This window comes from Balaenoptera musculus, chromosome 5, assembly GCF_009873245.2.
Source record: "Balaenoptera musculus isolate JJ_BM4_2016_0621 chromosome 5, mBalMus1.pri.v3, whole genome shotgun sequence".
In the NCBI taxonomy this organism is placed as follows: Eukaryota; Metazoa; Chordata; class Mammalia; order Artiodactyla; family Balaenopteridae; genus Balaenoptera; species Balaenoptera musculus.
In genome coordinates, this window is record NC_045789.1 from 68,179,832 (window position 1) to 68,197,000 (window position 17,169).

Sequence of the window (17,169 nt, forward strand, 5' to 3'; positions counted from 1 at the left end):
TAAAACTCCTCTCTGCATTAATAAAGTTCCTAATAGAAAAAGTTATATGAGAATCCACTGCAAATCTTTTTTTTTTTAACATCTTTATTGGAGTATAATTGCTTTACAATGGTGTGTTAGTTTCTGCTTTATAACAAAGTGAATCAGCTATACATATACATATATCCCCATATCTCCTCTCTCTTGGGTCTCCCTCCCACCCTCCCTATCCCACCCCTCTAGGTGGTCACAAAGCACCAAGCTGATCTCCCTGTGCTATGCGGCTGCTTCCAACTAGTTATCTATTTTACATTTGGTAGTATGTATAAGTCCATGCCACTCTCTCACTTTGTCCCAGCTTACCTTTCCCCCTCCCCGTGTCCTCAAGTCCATTCTCTACATCTGTGTCTTTATTCCTGTCCTGACCCTAGGTTCTTCAGAACCTTTTTTTTTTTTTTTTTTTTAGATTCCATATATATGTGTCAGCATACGGTATTTGTTTTTCTCTTTCTGACTTACTTCCCTCTGTGAGACAGACTCTAGGTCGATCCACCTCACTACAAGTAACTCAATTTCGTTTCTTTTTATGGCTGAGTAATATTCCATTGTATATATGTGCCACATCTTCTTTATCCATTCATCTGTCGATGGACACTTAGGTTGCTTCCACGTCCTGGCTATCGTGAATAGAGCTGCAATGAACATTGTGGTACATGACTCTTTTTGAATTATGGTTTTCTCAGGGTATATGCCCAGTAGTGGGATTGCTGGGTCATATGGTAGTTCTATTTTTAGTATTTTAAGGAACCTCCAGGGCTTCCCTGGTGGCGCAGTGGTTGAGAATCCGCCTGCCAATGCAGGGGACACGGGTTCGAGCCCTGGTCTGGGAAGATCCCACATGCCGCGGAGCGACTAGGCCCGTGAGCCACAACTGCTGAGCCTGTGCGTCTGGAGCCTGTGCTCCGCAACAAGAGAGGCCACTATAGTGAGAGGCCCGCGCGCCGCGATGAAGAGTGGCCCCCACTTGCCACAACTAGAGAAAGCCCTCGCACAGAAACGAAGACCCAACACAGCCATAAATAAATAAATAAATAAATTAAAAAAAAAAAAAAAAGGAACCTCCATACTGTTCTCCATAGTGGCTGTATCAATTTACATTCCCACCAACAGTGCAAGAGGGTTCCCTTTTCTCCACACTCTCTCCAGCATTTATTGTTTGTAGATTTTTTAATGATGGCCATTCTGACTGGTGTGAGGTGATACCTCATTGTAGTTTTGATTTGCATTTCTCTAATGATTCGTGATGTTGAGCATCCTTTCATGTGTTTGTTGGAGAAATGTCTATTTAGGTCTTCTGCCCATTTTTGGATTGGGTTGTTTGTTTTTTTTGATATTGAGCTGCGTGAGCTGTTTGTATATTTTGGAGATTAATCCTTTGTCAGTTGCTTCGTTTCCAAATATTTTCTCCCATTCTGAGGGTTGTCTTTTCATCTTGTTTATGGTTTCCTTTGTTGTGCAAAAGCTTTTAAGTTTCATTAGGTCCCATTTGTTTATTTTTGTTTTTATTTCCATTTCTCTAGGAGGTGAGTCAAAAAGGATCTTGCTGTGATTTATGTCATAGCGTGTTCTGCCTATGTTTACCTCTAAGAGTTTGATAGTGTCTGTCCACTGCCAATCTTGACACAGCTTCTGACTGTGCCAGTGGAACCCAACAGAGTATTAAATAAAAATCAAATAAAATTCCTCTTACACACACACACACACACACACACACACACACATTCTCTCTCTTATTAGGATACAATCAATTTTTTCTTAAATTTGCCAAATATCATCTTGTCTAGTATTCTTCTATACTTTATAGACCATATACCTATACATTTATCTAATGTGATTTGATACATACAGCCAGATGTACACAATACAAATATGTAGCTACCACTTATTAAGTGCCTCCTACATGCAAGGCTTAGGGCTTTTCAGGCATTACTTTATTTTCATCCTCAGAACAACCCTATGATACAATAGGTATTACTATCCCCTCTTTATAGATGTGGACATTGAGGCCCAGAAAGGTTAAATAACTTGCCTCAAGGTCACAAAGCTGGTAAATGTGGCACCAGGTAGGCTAGTGAGTGATAAGAGACTACATAGAGAGAGAAGCCCAGCCAACAGCCAGCACCAAGGCCCCAGACCAGTGAGTGGGGACATGTCAGACCTCCCCAGCCACAGCCACCAGCTGACTCCACGAGTGAATGCAGGCAAGAACAGAAAACCACTCAGTAGACCCACAGAGTCATGAGGATATTGGACCATTGTTCTTTTTAAGCCACTAAAGTTTGTAGCTTACACAGTGATACACTAATAAATAACTAATGCAACCCCTGTGATTCCACTCTCCAGATTTTCCTCTTACTCCTCTGACTTCTCCTTAATCTCTTTTCTGAGATAATTTCCCTCCTCTTCCCTCACCCATCACCCCCATGGTAGCCACACTAAATGTGACTCTATCAGGAGTTTTCTTTGGTCTTCCTCTTGCAATTCTCTAACTCCATAAGCAATATCGTCCCCTTCCATGGTTTTAATGATCACCTAGATGGTGGCAACCCCTTAATCTGTATCTCTAGTCCTGACAGCCCTTCTCAGTTCCAGATCCATATGTCCAGCTGCCTAATGGACAGCTCCACTAATATCCCACAGTTGCCTCAATTCAACCTAAAGCTGAACTGATCTTCTTTGCAAAACTCTTCTTCCTTATGTATTCTCTATAATAATAAGGGTCACCATTATAAACCCTCTGACCAAAGCCAAAATTAGGAGTCCATCTTGACTCCACTTCTGCCTTATCCACTAGGGCAGAGATTAACTCATCTCCCTAATATCTGCCTTGCCCCTCTTCCAAAGTTGTAGGATTTTTAGCTAGGTATAAGGGTATCAAGATTAAATTTTGCATCTCTCAACTTCCCGTACAGTGAGGTATGGCCAACGACTAAATTCCAGTCAATGAAATGTAGGTAGAAGAGGTCAGTTTCCTGGAATTTGCCTTAGAGATAACTTGCATATGCTCTTGGTCCCCTCTGTATCCCTTCCTCCCTCTTGCTAACTAGAACAAGGATGCTGCCATCTTGGACCATGAGGCAAACTTGGGAGTGGAAGCCTTGTAACGCGGAGCCACAAGATAGAAGGAGCACACTCCCGATACCACAAAGTGCCGTACCAGTGGTGAATCACCAGCCCAGACTTTTACATGAAGAGCTATACTTCTCTTATTTAAGCCACTGTCGTTTTGTGTTTTCTGTCACATACAGAATATCCTCATCATACAACTCTCTCTCACCTGTCTTTCCAAGCACTTGATAAAATGGATAAGTTTTTTTGTTTGCAGATATTATCTCAAGACAATGAAGTACAAAAAAAGACATGTAAAGGACCAAGAAATCTACATAGGGCTTAACTAAATATAATAATTGTATTTCTCATTATAAACTAATGCATTTAACCTTCTAGTGTATATATGTCTCAAGGATTTGATTTGTCTGTCAGTTTCCCAGAGTATGATTGTATCTGGATACACTGAGAAATTCAACCGTTTGGGACCTGAACAGGTAAGGACAAATTCAGTGTCATTTAGTGAGGCCCTGATCAGCCAGCCTCTCTGTATGCCATTTTATCTTTTACTCTCATCATGATTAACTTGTACAATGTGGCAGATTGTATTTTCTAAACATGGCTATAATAATCCACTTTCCATATGGCATTCTTATAATGTGACTTTGATACTCCTCTCACCGAGAGATGGGGTTTATGTTTCTTCCACTTGAAGAATGTGAGCAGGCTTGTGATGACAGCAGAACTCACATTATATGACTTACAAGGCGAGGTCATACAAGGCAATAAAACTTCCTGGTTCTCTTAGGACACTCACTCTTAGAACCCAGCCATCATGCAGGAAAGAAGCCCAAGCAGCCCATGGAGAGGAAGCAAGACTCTGAGCCCGAAGCCCCAGCTGAGCTCCTAGTCAACAGCCCCACCAACTTGCCACTTATGTGTCATCTGCAAAGTGGCTCCGCCAGTCCCCAGGTGAGCCACCTAGCTGTGTGGAGCAGAGATGAGCTGTGCCCACTAAGTCCTGTCCAAATTGCAGATTTATGAGCAAAGAGATGAATGCTACTCAAAGCCAGTATGTTTTTTGGTAGTTTTCCATGCAGCAGTAGATAATCAGGATATATATTACAATGTTGGGTTAGGTTTTTCAAAACATGAAGAAGAAACACTTTATTTAAGAAATCAGAAATCCTATGAAGATTGTGTTACCTTCACATTGCCACGTTCAATGAGCTGTAGATAATCTCTGGAACCAGGTGCTGAAGTGATATATCCCAGAAATATCACTTGCTCAGAGCTATTTTTCAGTAGTTTTGAAACAGCAATAGCTTGAAGTTTCCTATCGAGGTCATCTCTGAAAAAATGCAAAAATATACCTCTTTACTGTATTTGCAAAACAATTTTTAAAAAATATTAGGTACCTAACTAAGTTCCCAAAGAATATCTTCAAACACTGCACAAACCCAGAATAATTCCTACTAGGACACATTGACTTAATGTTATGCAAATGAGCAAGACAGCTATAGTGCTTCAACTGAGCAGGCTGACAAACTTTTGACCAAGAACAACATGACCTTTCCCCACAAATCATTTGGAGTCGAGTGGATATAAATATCTAAAAACAGCAATTGCTCAACTTTTCATCAGAAGAAATTATAACAATAATCTAAGACCTGGTCATCAGTATTACAGCTAAAGATTAGTAGTTTAAAAAAAAAAAAAGCAAGGAGTACCGGTAAGAGGGAGAATCCTAACATTCACAGAACACACCAGGTTTGTTAACCTACTCAGCTCCTTCAACTGAACAGTTTCTGAAAGCCTCCCTGGCTCTCCTGGTCAAATACTGGCTAAGTGTGCTGCTTTTATCATGCTAAGCACTATAAGTGTGTAACTGAGACAATCAGGCAAGTACATCAAGACTCTGAGGGGTTTATAGTCAGTCTGTCTGGGGAAAAACAGGGACATCATATTTGCATGATCCAGCAAGAAAAACTGAAACCACTCTAGGTGTTTCAAACAAAGTGAATTTAATACAAGGGATTGGCTACTAGGCGATAGGAAGCCAAACAGGAATCAGTGAAGCAACTAGAGTTTAGTAACAGTGAGAAACCACTACCACCTCTAGGGCTAGAGGGACAACAGGAAGAGGTGATATTCCCAGAGTCCACAAGCCAGTCCTAACTGGTGGGAAACGGTACTATGGAGGAAGCTACTCGGAAGGATCCAGGGCCACTGAAGGAGGAGTTGGAGCCACAGAAGAGACTTAGCCGCTGCCAGAGACAACAGAGAAAGAAGAGAGAGAGAATGAGAAGTACTCTGTCTCCTGCCCTCCTCCAGCCCTCCAGCCTTGCATTAGTGCGTCCCATTGGCTAAACCTACCCAGAAGCCAGAAGGCAACAGACTCTGGGAAATGTGGTTTCCTGCAATCTGTAGCTGGAAGGGAGCTGAACCAGGAATGGATCCAAAAGCAAATAGGCAGCAGACCAACACAGGCACTTACAGCGTATGACAGCTAATAAATGACTGTTAAGAAAAATCAATGACAAAGGAAGACAGAGGGAGATCACCGAGAGCTGAGAAGACTGGAGAAACCTCACTGACGTAGGATCAGAAGACAGGACTAAGCTTAGCCATTCTTACGTATAGACAGCTGAGCACTATTAAAAGCTGTCTCAAGAAACAGAAGAGTGGGGCTTCCCTGGTGGCGCAGTGGTTGAGAATCTGCCTGCCAATGCAGGGGACACGGGTTCGAGCCCTGGTCTGGGAAGATCCCACATGCCGCGGAGCAACTGGGCCCGTGAGCCACAACTACTGAGCCTGCGCGTCTGGAGCCTGTGCTCCACAACAAGAGAGGCCGCAACAGTGAGAGGTCCGCGCACCGCGATGAAGAGTGGCCCCCGCTCGCTGCAACTAGAGAAAGCCCTCGCACAGAAACAAAGACCCAACACAGCCAAAAATAAATAAATAAATAAATAATTAACAACAACAACAAAACTTAAAAAAAAAAAAAAAGAAACAGAAGAGTGAAAAGGATGACCATTTGCTAAACATCTTTGCCTAGATCCATTCCCAGCCCTTCTCTATGCCCTGGAGGCTGGTCTCTGCAGATTTCATCTCCTGGGCTTCCTTGTCTACTAATTTCCAGTGAGGTTTGGGTAGGAAGAGAGAGAAATTGGAGTATTTCTTCGAGCTGCATTCCTCATGCCTGGTGGCCCCTCTTCTGGTTCCAGATCAAACGGGGCTCTGGGAACACTGTTTCCTCTACCTGTCCCTTCAGCCCTAAGGATGGTACTGATTCCCCACCATTACTAGTGTCTGAGTACCTTAGCATCTCTTATCTGTTCCTCTGACCCTTCCAACATCGTGGTAAGTAGTCCCTTCATTAAGTCTGCAGTGAATTCTATTCCTTCTGACACACAACTGGGATTCAAATCCAATCTAGAGAATGCCAAAGTCACTGCACCACGGATAGAGCTTTCATTCAAATATGTTTTAGTAATATATTATTGGAAAATAATCTGTGAATTTGGCTTTACATTTTCTCAGGAGATAAATTTTATCCAGTGATAATAATAAAAGTAAAACCTATATGTATGTATGGGTATAAAGAAAGGAGGGGGAGGAATTAGGAGAGAGGGAGAAAGAGAGAGATTGAACACATGTTTTATGTTTTCTTATCTGGTGATATTTGATCAGCCCAATAGCCATATGATGTGGGCTAGAAAAAATAATTTTATCTGATTTTCAGAGACAAGGGAACTGGAGCTCACTGAGTTTATCTTACAACAGAACCAAAACTGTAACTACAGACTACAGGTTCTGTGCTGTTTCTTCTTTCTACATTTATGCATGTTATAAGAAACAAACATGGTGATTAACTGGTGGCTCAGTTAATTACCTAAAATAATACCAATTTTAGTTACGGTGTATACCTAAGTAACTTCTAAGGAATGCTGCTATTTTCTGTTTATTGGTTGTAAAGAGATTTTTGTGTCGTCAGTAATTTTAGAAATCCCGTTGAATCAGCTAATAACATGCATAAGCATTCTGTAATTCATTCCTAATATGATTTCATGTTTATATGCCATAATCACTAGAAAATGAAATCATGAAATATTTTTTCAGAGTAAGAATTTTTAATCTAGTATTATAAAAACAAAGGTAAGCAAAAATATGTAGTGATGGCTTCACAAATTATTTGAAACATGAACTTTCTCATGTCACTTGTTGGGACTGGACAGGGCTTCTAAAGAGTGAGACAAGAGCTAAGGCTCTAAGGGAAAAGGCTGCACCTGGCACTGTGCTTGGGACACAATAGATGCTTGATTCGAGTTTGATGAATGACTTTTTTTAAAGCTGCCCAATGCGCTTCACACTTAGAGGTGTCTGATTTGCTTTAATAATAATGGCCAGTATTAATTGAGCAGTTACTCTAGTCACATACTTTGCATGAGATAATATATCGTATTTAATTCCCTCAAGAATCCTATAAGTAGGATTATCGCTCCTGATTTACAGATGGGAAAACTGAGGCTCAAGATAGTTAAATAATTTGGTGAAGCATACACCTTGACTTAGGATTCAAACCAGATTGTCTGATTCCAGGTTCTGGAGTTTCATGCTCTTAGCCATTAAACTATACTGCTTCCCTTCCCTTCCCTTACAGTCACATCTCCTCGACAGGTGCTAGCTATTACCATTACTGCTGTGGTTGGCATCATTATTATTAAATCAAGTGAGTAAGGTAGCAAGCAAAGGGTATGTTGTTAGTTACAGGGCTTTAAATATGTGGTTAATAGAAAGTTAGAAAAGGTAATCCTTCTCTCCTCTTTTCCAAACAATTTGAGGGCTATCTTTTAGTCTGCTCTTCCCTCACAAGTCTATTCTTCACATTTCAGAGGTCAGAGGAAGTTAAAGGGGGCAGGGGAAAAAAAGCAAAGGAAAACAGGATGGAGTATACTCAACTGTTTCTTAGGTTGAGACCTTGCAACCTTTAAACACAAAAGTGCCTATTTTTTGAAAGATAAACCCAATTCAAGTGCAATTTAAGCTCAGTAGAATGATGTCTGAATGCCTATACTTGCAACCTGAAAATTGCTGGGAGAAACAGAAGGCGTTTCTTCAAACATCTTTTTACAGAGATGTGGACTGTCTATACCATCCGTCCTCCAAACACCCTTCCCATTTCTAAGAAGACCAGCAAGAGTCCGATTACCAAACAGTTCACATTAATTACATTTGAATGGTTAGTTTATATTCCTTATGCTCTGACTTATTTCAGAAAATAGTCAAGTACGCTTTCACAGATCCATGTAATACTGCGAGAAAAAGGGAATAGGAAAACATGGGTAGCAGACATACTCATTTTGTTTACGTGAAACTTACAGTACAACAATGTTGGGTTCTGTCATACTGTAAGTTTCACCTAAACAAAACGAATATGTCTGCTACCCGTATTTTGTTTGTTGTTTTTCTAATGTTCTATATGTCACTGTAAAGCTCTGTGGCCTCTTGTGTCACTAATGTGGACAGGGCCCATATGCTGTATTTTATAGTGCTAAGCACTTTGCATGTGTGTTTTCAATTACTATTAGAGAATGTTTAGTATGGTAGAGTATAAATTATATACTTTTATCTTTGTTTTAACAACATATTTCTGGCATTATTCGTGATTTATTCAGTACTAAGTCACTGGTTGTGAATGTTATTCTTTGGGGATAAAATTCATTCCCCATTCTTCGTGTCTCCTTGGAGGGGAACCGACTTAGAAAATCATCTCTGGCCTCTCTCCCTCTCACCGTTTACTTCTTGGGAGGATTTTTCTAATTAATTAAGCTTGTAAGAATGAACTGGGGGGGCTTTCCTGGTGGCGCAGTGGTTGAGAATCTGCCTGCTAATGCAGGGGACACGGGTTCAAGCCCTGGTCTGGGAAGATCCCACATGCCGCGGAGCAACTGGGCCCGTGAGCCACAATGACTGAGCCTGCGCGTCTGGAGCCTGTGCTCCGCAACAAGAGAGGCCGCAACAGTGAGAGGCCCGCGCACCACGTTGAAGAGTGGCCCCCGCTTGCCACAACTGGAGAGAGCCCTCGCACGGAAACGAAGACCCAACACAGCCATAAATAAATAAATGAACAAATAAATAATTAATTTTTTTAAAAAAAAGAGGAAGTACAAATTGCTATGGGTATTAGTGAAGGGAACAATTACGCATAAGCAGAAGAGAAATTATCAGAGGAAAGAAATCAAAAAAAAAAAAAAAAAAAAAAAGAATGAACTGGGCATGCTTGTCTCAAACACCTCCTCACTCTTCTCCCTGGAACCTGCCGGTTTGTGGAAGGGGTGTTTCCTTGCGTTATCTTCTCCACTAAGGGGAGAGTTTGACAGGGCGGACTCTGCCCCTGCCAGGTAGGTCAGCTGCTTTGGGGGAGCCAGCATCATGTATTGTTGGGGGAATGTATTAGCAGGTCCATGTGGACACACTTAAGCCATGTTGTCCAAATACGTTCATCGGAATCAAAAGAGATATTTTGATCCTCCTGCCAGATTCCTCTGCCTGCCTCTCAGTTGACTGAAAACTTCAGGGAAAAGGAAATGTTATTTAGTACCCTCAAATTCCAACGGTACTTCCAACTGGAGTAATCCTGTAGGAAAAGGGAATTTCATCTTTCCGTAGTCTGGTTTACCATGCGGTTTCAAGCACTTGCAGGCTCTGAGTTGGGTCTACTTAATTCCTAGCTGTGTGACCCGGGTTGGACAAGTCTTCTAACCTTCAGTCTAGTTTATTTATCTGTAAAATGGGGCTATAATAGTACTAACGTTATACAAAATGAAGATTAAATACAATAATGCACTTAGCACAGCACCTGCTCAGTAATTGCTGGCTAACATGGCCATCATGCTGCCTTGTACCATCATTAAGGACTGCCTGCATCTCAAAGGTTTCTATGCCTGATTTTTTTTCCTTTTTCTTTTTTTTTGTTGGGGGGGGGTGGTTTGCAGGATCTCAGTTCCTGGACCAGGGATTGAACCCAGGCCCTGGCAGTGAAAGCCCAGAGTCCTAACCACTAGGCCACCAGGGAACTCCCTCTATGCCTGATTTTTAAAACCAGCAACACAGAGAAAAATACTTTGGAAAAAAAAAAAGGAAGAAGAAAGTAAGAAAGGTCAATGCATGGAAGTCAAAGTAATGTGTTAATAATATGTCTTGGCATTTGTGTACTTCGAGAAAGACCAAAGAAACCCACTCGTGGTTCCCAAAGTGGGTCACAACAAAATCCACCAGTTTGTCGGAAATGTTAACAGTCAGAGTGATGGCTGGTGCAATCTCGCCCTCTGGTGACAGAAGAAGGTGATGCTCTGATTTCACAATCCGGTATCTTGACAAAACCATAATCCTGTACTCGAATGGAAAGAAACACGTGCTTCACTATTGGTCCCACCACATCATGCAAACAGGACTAAGAATATGTGTTCAAGAGGGATGCACACACTTCAGGCATCCCACTGAGGGGCACTGAGAGCAATAATGTGGCGGAGAGGTATGGGGCAGTCTGCCGGACTGTTCATTGCGTCTGGGCTATTCAGCATGTCTCACTGTGTCACCAAGCACAACACTATCAACTCTGTTTAATACGTGTTATGGAAACACGAAAAGGGCAGAATTAGGATACACAAGCTCCATTTTACTAGCACTGTTACTCTGGCAACTTATCTGCATAAACAATTCTAATATTAATCAACGCATTTGAGAATGTGCGACCTTGCCAGCCAGGACACAGAGCAACAATTTACAAAATTAGAAATTACAAATGGTCCGAAAAAGATAGGAAAACCAGTTCCGCCTCACTCTAAGTCAAAGAACTACATGTGGAAAGGATGATCAGAGCTCAGACCTCAGGCTGAGCACACTGTCTGGCCTCCTGAAGTTCCTCTGACAGAACCATGCCTACAGTGATGATCCCTGAATGCACATGGCCAGCCTGTGCTGTCCCACTCAGCCCTCCAGGCTGCACACAAGCACCTATGGACGTCACCTGACCGTCCAGGGGCATCTTCAATTTAGCACAATCCTGATGCTCACCCGGTCATTCCTGTCCCATTAAATGGCATCATCTCCTATCAGGGACTCAGGTAAAACACCCTGGTGTATCCTTGTCACTTCCAGCTCTGACATCTAAACCATCAGGAAGTCCTGTCAGCCCTGCTCCAAAATAGCTCCTGAGTTTGCCCCCTTCTCTCCATCTCCACGGCTCCCACTGTCATTTCTTACCTGTGCTAATGCCTCTACCTCATCACCTGTCTCCCTGCTCCCACTCCTGCCCCCTGACAATCTGTTTTTCTAGGAACAGCCGGAATGATCTTTCAAAAATGTAAATCAGATCAGATTGCTCCTGTGTTTACAATCCTCCAGTGGTTTCCTATCAAAACTGAATTAAAGGGCTTCCGTGGTGGCGCAGTGGTTAAGAATCCGCCTGCCAATGCAGGAGACACGGGTTTGAGCCCTAGTCCGGGAAGATCCCACTTGCCGCGGAGCAACTAAGCCCATGCGCCACAACTACTGAGCCTGCGCTCTAGAGCCCATGAGCCACAACTAGAGCCCGTGCGCCTAGAGCCCGTGCTCTGCAACAAGAGAAGCCACCGCAATGAGAAGCCCGCACACCACAACGAAGAGTAGCCCCCGCTCGCCACAACTAGAGAAAAGCCCGCGTGCAGCAACAAAGACCCAACACAGCCAAAAATAAATAAAATTAAATAAATAAATTTATTTTTTTTAAAAACTGAATTAAATCAGTGCTAAGCATGGCTTATGGGACCTGTAAGATCAGGGGCACACCTTTGACCTCCTTTCTTACTAGCTCCCCCTCAAACCCTGTGCTCCAGCACACCAGGACTGACCCAGACTCAAGTCTTTACACTGGCTCCTCCCACAGCGGGTCCTGGGTCCTCCTCATCTCGGGGTCGGCAGAGAGACCTTCCTGACCACGCTACCTACAGCAGCATCCCCCGCTGCCCTGCCCACCCAGCCGCTCTCCTTTTCCACACAGCACTTACCATTATCTCAAATTATTTATTTCTGTGTGTCCATGATTATTTTCCGTCTCTTCACACTATAATGTAAGCTCCATGAGGACAGCGTCCAGGACAGACACGTTTAGTGCTGTAACTTCAGCTCCTACACTAAATGGTTTTTATAAGAGTGAAGAACTGAAAGTATCCAGCGAAAGGGAAACCATTAAAACAGGATGGAATATGCATATCTTCAGCACCTCCTCATCCTCCAAGAAGCATCACTGGGACATATTCATAGGACTAAGGTATAACAATATCAACTATCCACTCCAAGTCTATGCTGCCTAGTCTTTCAGGGATATGTTTGGGATTAATTCCGAAGGGACACTCACCCCCAAGTGTGATCCCTTGCGCTTGGACCAAAGTTGGTATAGAAACCCAGCTTCTCCCCTAACCACATGGTCAGGTCATTGTTCCCAATATAGGCCTTAGAAGCGTCGCTCTCCAAAATTGTAATGAAATCTGCACCTGTTCAGAAAAAAAAAAAATGCACATGGTGATTAACCATAGCAATGTAAAAACAATTAGCAAAACTTGATTCTTTAATCCCCTGCCTTTACTCGTAAATAAAAAACCAAAGTAATTCCTAATGAGTTACTAAAGTGAACTGGTTCAAATCTGAGCTGTAAAAATTTTTTTACCATATTTAGAACACAATTAAAACATGGGACACCTTGAGGAAATGTAGGAAAGGATAAAAACATAACTTTTCTAAATTTTCAAATATTAACATCGTTCCCCAAATTTCAAATAAGCTTAATACCTTTCTCAAATATCCAATTTATGTTCAGAAACAATAGAGTATACAGTAGTGTTTTATTCCTGGGCAAACACCTCCATTGTATTGACACAGAAGTAAGTTTATTCAGATACCCTGGTCAGATTTGCCCCAGAGGCTTGTAATCAGGACTAAAGGACTAAGGGCCAGAGAAATTTCTTAATGGCATTAGAATCATACAGACCCTCAGCTATTTCTCAGGAGACATGCTTATCATTAGGAATAACTAGAACAGTTTAGCCCTTTAAGTCTCTTGCTCCATTCTCCATGTTGTTGATCTAAGAATCAAACACCCACATATTTTAAAGGATGCTTCATCCAAAGATGAGTACCCCAGGGCATGGAAACAAATAAAATTGGCCCTCAGGCTCTTGAAAGCAATTTGATTTGCAAATGAGCATCACTCCAACCCATTCTGCCTTTTAATCTGACAGTTTTCTGGTCCCCAACAGTGGGTTCCCAAGTGACAGGAGCCACCAGCAGGGGCATTTCCAAGAGCAAAGGCATGACAAGATTCTCCTGCAGATACCCAGTATGAGACTTTGTTCAGAATCAACTGAATTAATTGCTCTCAAGCAAACACAGATGTGGTTACAGAAGCTTAATCCTCCTGTAGCCGCCCACCAAAGTAAAGCCTTTTTAAGAGATTAGTTTATGACCCAGCAAACCCTCTTCCTATTACTTATGATCTTGGTCAAAATAAACATAACAGTAGGAGTTTCTCAAAACCTGGAAATAATTTCAGTAAGACTTACCTGCTTGACTGAGCAGTTGAGCTGATCTTTCTAAATTAGACCATCCTTCATTGTCAAAGCCAAACCTGAAAGGCCAGATGGCAGCAGAGACCTCTGTGGCTGGTGCCTGAGGAATTGTTTTAATGATAATTTAGGATGAATGAACAATGGCAGTTTCAGCGATCCACTCTTCTCCACCTCTCTCCACCAAAATTCATATTTCAGCAAAGGATATTTTTTAGGCATCTGCCCACAGCTAATGCATAATAATACAGAGATATTTGCTAGTAGGTATTTTATAATCTGTGAATTTCTACCTTAGGCTTGGAAGTTAGGAAGAATGTTTGGAAAGTGATATTTCTGATAAGCATTGTTTATAATAGCAAAAAATTAGAAACAACCTGGCTGTTGTTTCAATAGGAAAAATAGGAAAATGAATAAAAAAATGATCATACATAAAATGGAATACTACACAGCCCTAATAAATGAATTAGGGCTACATATTTCCATATGGATGAATCTCACCAGGATTATTTTAAATAAAAAATTAAGTTGCAAAATATATATGTCAGATGTTATTTAGATAAAGTTAAAAACATGGAAAAATACAATATTGTATAGAGGTGTGTCATGTGTAGTAACAATATAAAGAAATGCATGAATACGATAACAAGCATATGCAGGAAGAGGTTACCCTTATATCAGAGAATGAGACCACAGAGGGATACACAGAGTCCTTTACCATATTTACAGAGTGGTCTGCCAACTCTGAGTTATACACGGTGTTGCTCCCCACTGCGCTGGCAAGGCCAAGGTTCAGGAGCACAGCACCCTCTGGAGTCCTCTTTTGAGCCCATGGGCCCAGTCAGAGAATGCAGTGCCCAACCCTAACCATCTATTTCAAACTAATACCAACCGATCAACAATAGGGATCCTGTGAAAGAGTATGGCCAGATTAGACCAACTCTATCACCACAACTGAAAAAAATAACTCAAAGTGGAACATACAAGATCAAGCTGAGAGAAGGGTAAGCACCACCTCTTTGCATAGGAGGGCCACCACTTAACCTAAACAGCTCATTGTGCTACAGCAGTGGGGTGTGAATCTCATCTCTATGCAAGAGATATTATTCAGTTTACCGAATGTCCTATAAAGAGAACAGAACCATCAAGAGAGACTTCAAGAGGCATGATTATATTAATCAAACTATGCCTTTTCACGTAACTACATACCTATGATTAACTCTGGCTCTCATCACTCCAAAACCTGTTATTCCCACATCAGTAAATGCTACCACCCTCCACCCAGTTGCTCAAGCCAAAACATAGAAGTCATCCTTGATTCTTTCCTTCTTCTCCTTCAGTGTCATCTAATCCATCAGCAACTCCTATCAGCTTTACTTTCAAAATATATTGTAAGTCTATCCACTCCTCTCCAACTCCAGGGCCACGGCCCCCATCCAAACTTCCAGGGTCTCTCTCCTGGACAACTGAAAAAGCCTCATAACTTATCTCCCTGCTTCTACTCTACAATCCATTCTTCACAGAGCAGCCAAGTTAATATATATCATGTTTCTTCATGCTCCTGCTTGAAATATTCTGGTGGCTTCCAATTCAAGAAAAATAAAGTCAGAACTCCTTTCTGTGCTCTGTAGGCCGTATATCATATAAAATTCTATATCAAAACTTTTAATGACTTACCCCTCTTCCCAATTTCTTCTCATAGGTTTTATGCCATAGTCCTAATCCCAACAACCCCACACCAACAAGCAGCCACAAAACTAAACAGAAACCAGAAATAATTGTTTAGAAGAAACTAAGTTTCTTTTTTAAAAAAATAATTTTATGAAAATATTGAATTTATTGGCCAAGATTTTATGCAAAGGGGCAATGTCTAGTTCCTAGGTTAATTTTCATGTGTGACACGCATATATAACCCATACTTTAAACTCAGGTTTCAAAGAAGCTTCCCTAAAAATGTTCCAAGAACCATGAACTAAAATAAAAATAAATCACAAATATATACAAGAAATAATACACCAGAAAGCAAGTCTCCATGAGCAGGAACCACAGCAAAAACACCCTGCTGAATCAAACCCAAAATACTTCAGATATTAAAAATTTTAGAATCGAATATAAAATAAGCATGCTTAACACGTTTAGAAAAATAAAAGAGGATATTCAATGGGATAACTAAGAAATATGAGATTAAATTAATGGGCAAGAAAATTTGTAAAGAAATTAAATAGACTTCTAGAAATAAAATTATATAATAATTATAACAATTAAAATTAGAAACTCAATGGACAAGATAAAAAGCAGATTAGACAAAACTTAATGGAGAACTAGTACAAGGGGCAGCTTAAAAACAAAGGTAGAGAATATGAAAGAGGTTAAGGGACATGAAGAAGAGAATAAGAAGATCCAACACATATCTAACTGGAGTCAAAAAAGGAGAGAAGAGAAAGAATGGGGAAGAGGTAATATTTGCAGAAATAATGCTGAGAATTTTCCAGAACTGATAAAAAAACATGACTCTTAAGATTCAAAAAGCCCAAACACTCGCAAGTAAGGGAGGGGCTGGATCCGCATCCAGATGTATTACAGTGAAACTCAGAACACCAAAACAAAGAAAAATCTTAAATGCTGCCAGAGAGAAAAGCCACTGTATCTTCAAAAGAGCAAAGATTACACTGATGGCTGACTTCCCAAGGCAAAAATGGAAGTCAGACGATAGGGGAATACTATCTTTAATGTTCTGAGACAAAAATAACCAACTACTGAAAAAAAGAAATTGAAGGTATAATTTCCAACCTAGAAAGAGGAGTGGAGAGGAGAAGGATAAGAAAAAAGGAAAAAGGAAACCCAATCAATGCCAAAGCAAGAAGAAAAAAGAGGAAAAATATGCCTAGAGAAAGTAGAAAAAGCAAAAACAAAGTAAGAGTATGGAAATAAATCATAACACAAGGGAAATCATGACAAAAATAAATTACATTTCAAGTTAAGAGACAAAGATTGGGCTTCCCTGGTGGCGCAGTGGTTGAGAATCTGTCTGCCAATGCAGGGGACACGAGTTCGAGCCCTGGTCTGGGAAGATCCCACATGCCGCGGAGCAAATGGGCCCGTGTGCCACAACTACTGAGCCTGCGCGTCTGGAGCCTGTGCTCAGCAACAAGAGAGGCCGCGACAGTGAGAGGCCCGCGCGCTGCGATGAAGAGTGGCCCCCACTTGCCACAACTAGAGAAAGCCCTTGCACAGAAACAAAGACCCAAAACAGCCAAAAATAAAATAACTAAATAAATAAATTTTAAGAGACAAAGATTGACATTCTAGTAAAAGCAAACAATGGAGACAGTAAGGAGATCAGTGGTTGCCAGGGTCTGGAGGAAGGAGGGAAGGATGAACTGGTTGAGCACATTACCATGTTTACGACAGTGAAACTATTCTGTATGATACTGTATAGTGGATAAATGTCATTATACATTTGTCAAAACCCACAGAA

General features: G+C 41.3%; 1 protein-coding gene across 1 annotated transcript in view; it reads right to left on the bottom strand.

Moving 5' to 3' along the window:
• CWH43 (cell wall biogenesis 43 C-terminal homolog) overlaps positions 1 to 17,169 on the bottom strand; it is a 51,373-nt gene that overhangs the window by 9,588 nt on the left and 24,616 nt on the right. The window contains 4 exon segments of the mRNA XM_036852858.1: positions 4,294 to 4,438; positions 12,488 to 12,623; positions 13,689 to 13,794; positions 15,369 to 15,448. Coding sequence (XP_036708753.1) covers positions 4,294 to 4,438; positions 12,488 to 12,623; positions 13,689 to 13,794; positions 15,369 to 15,448 — 467 coding nt within the window.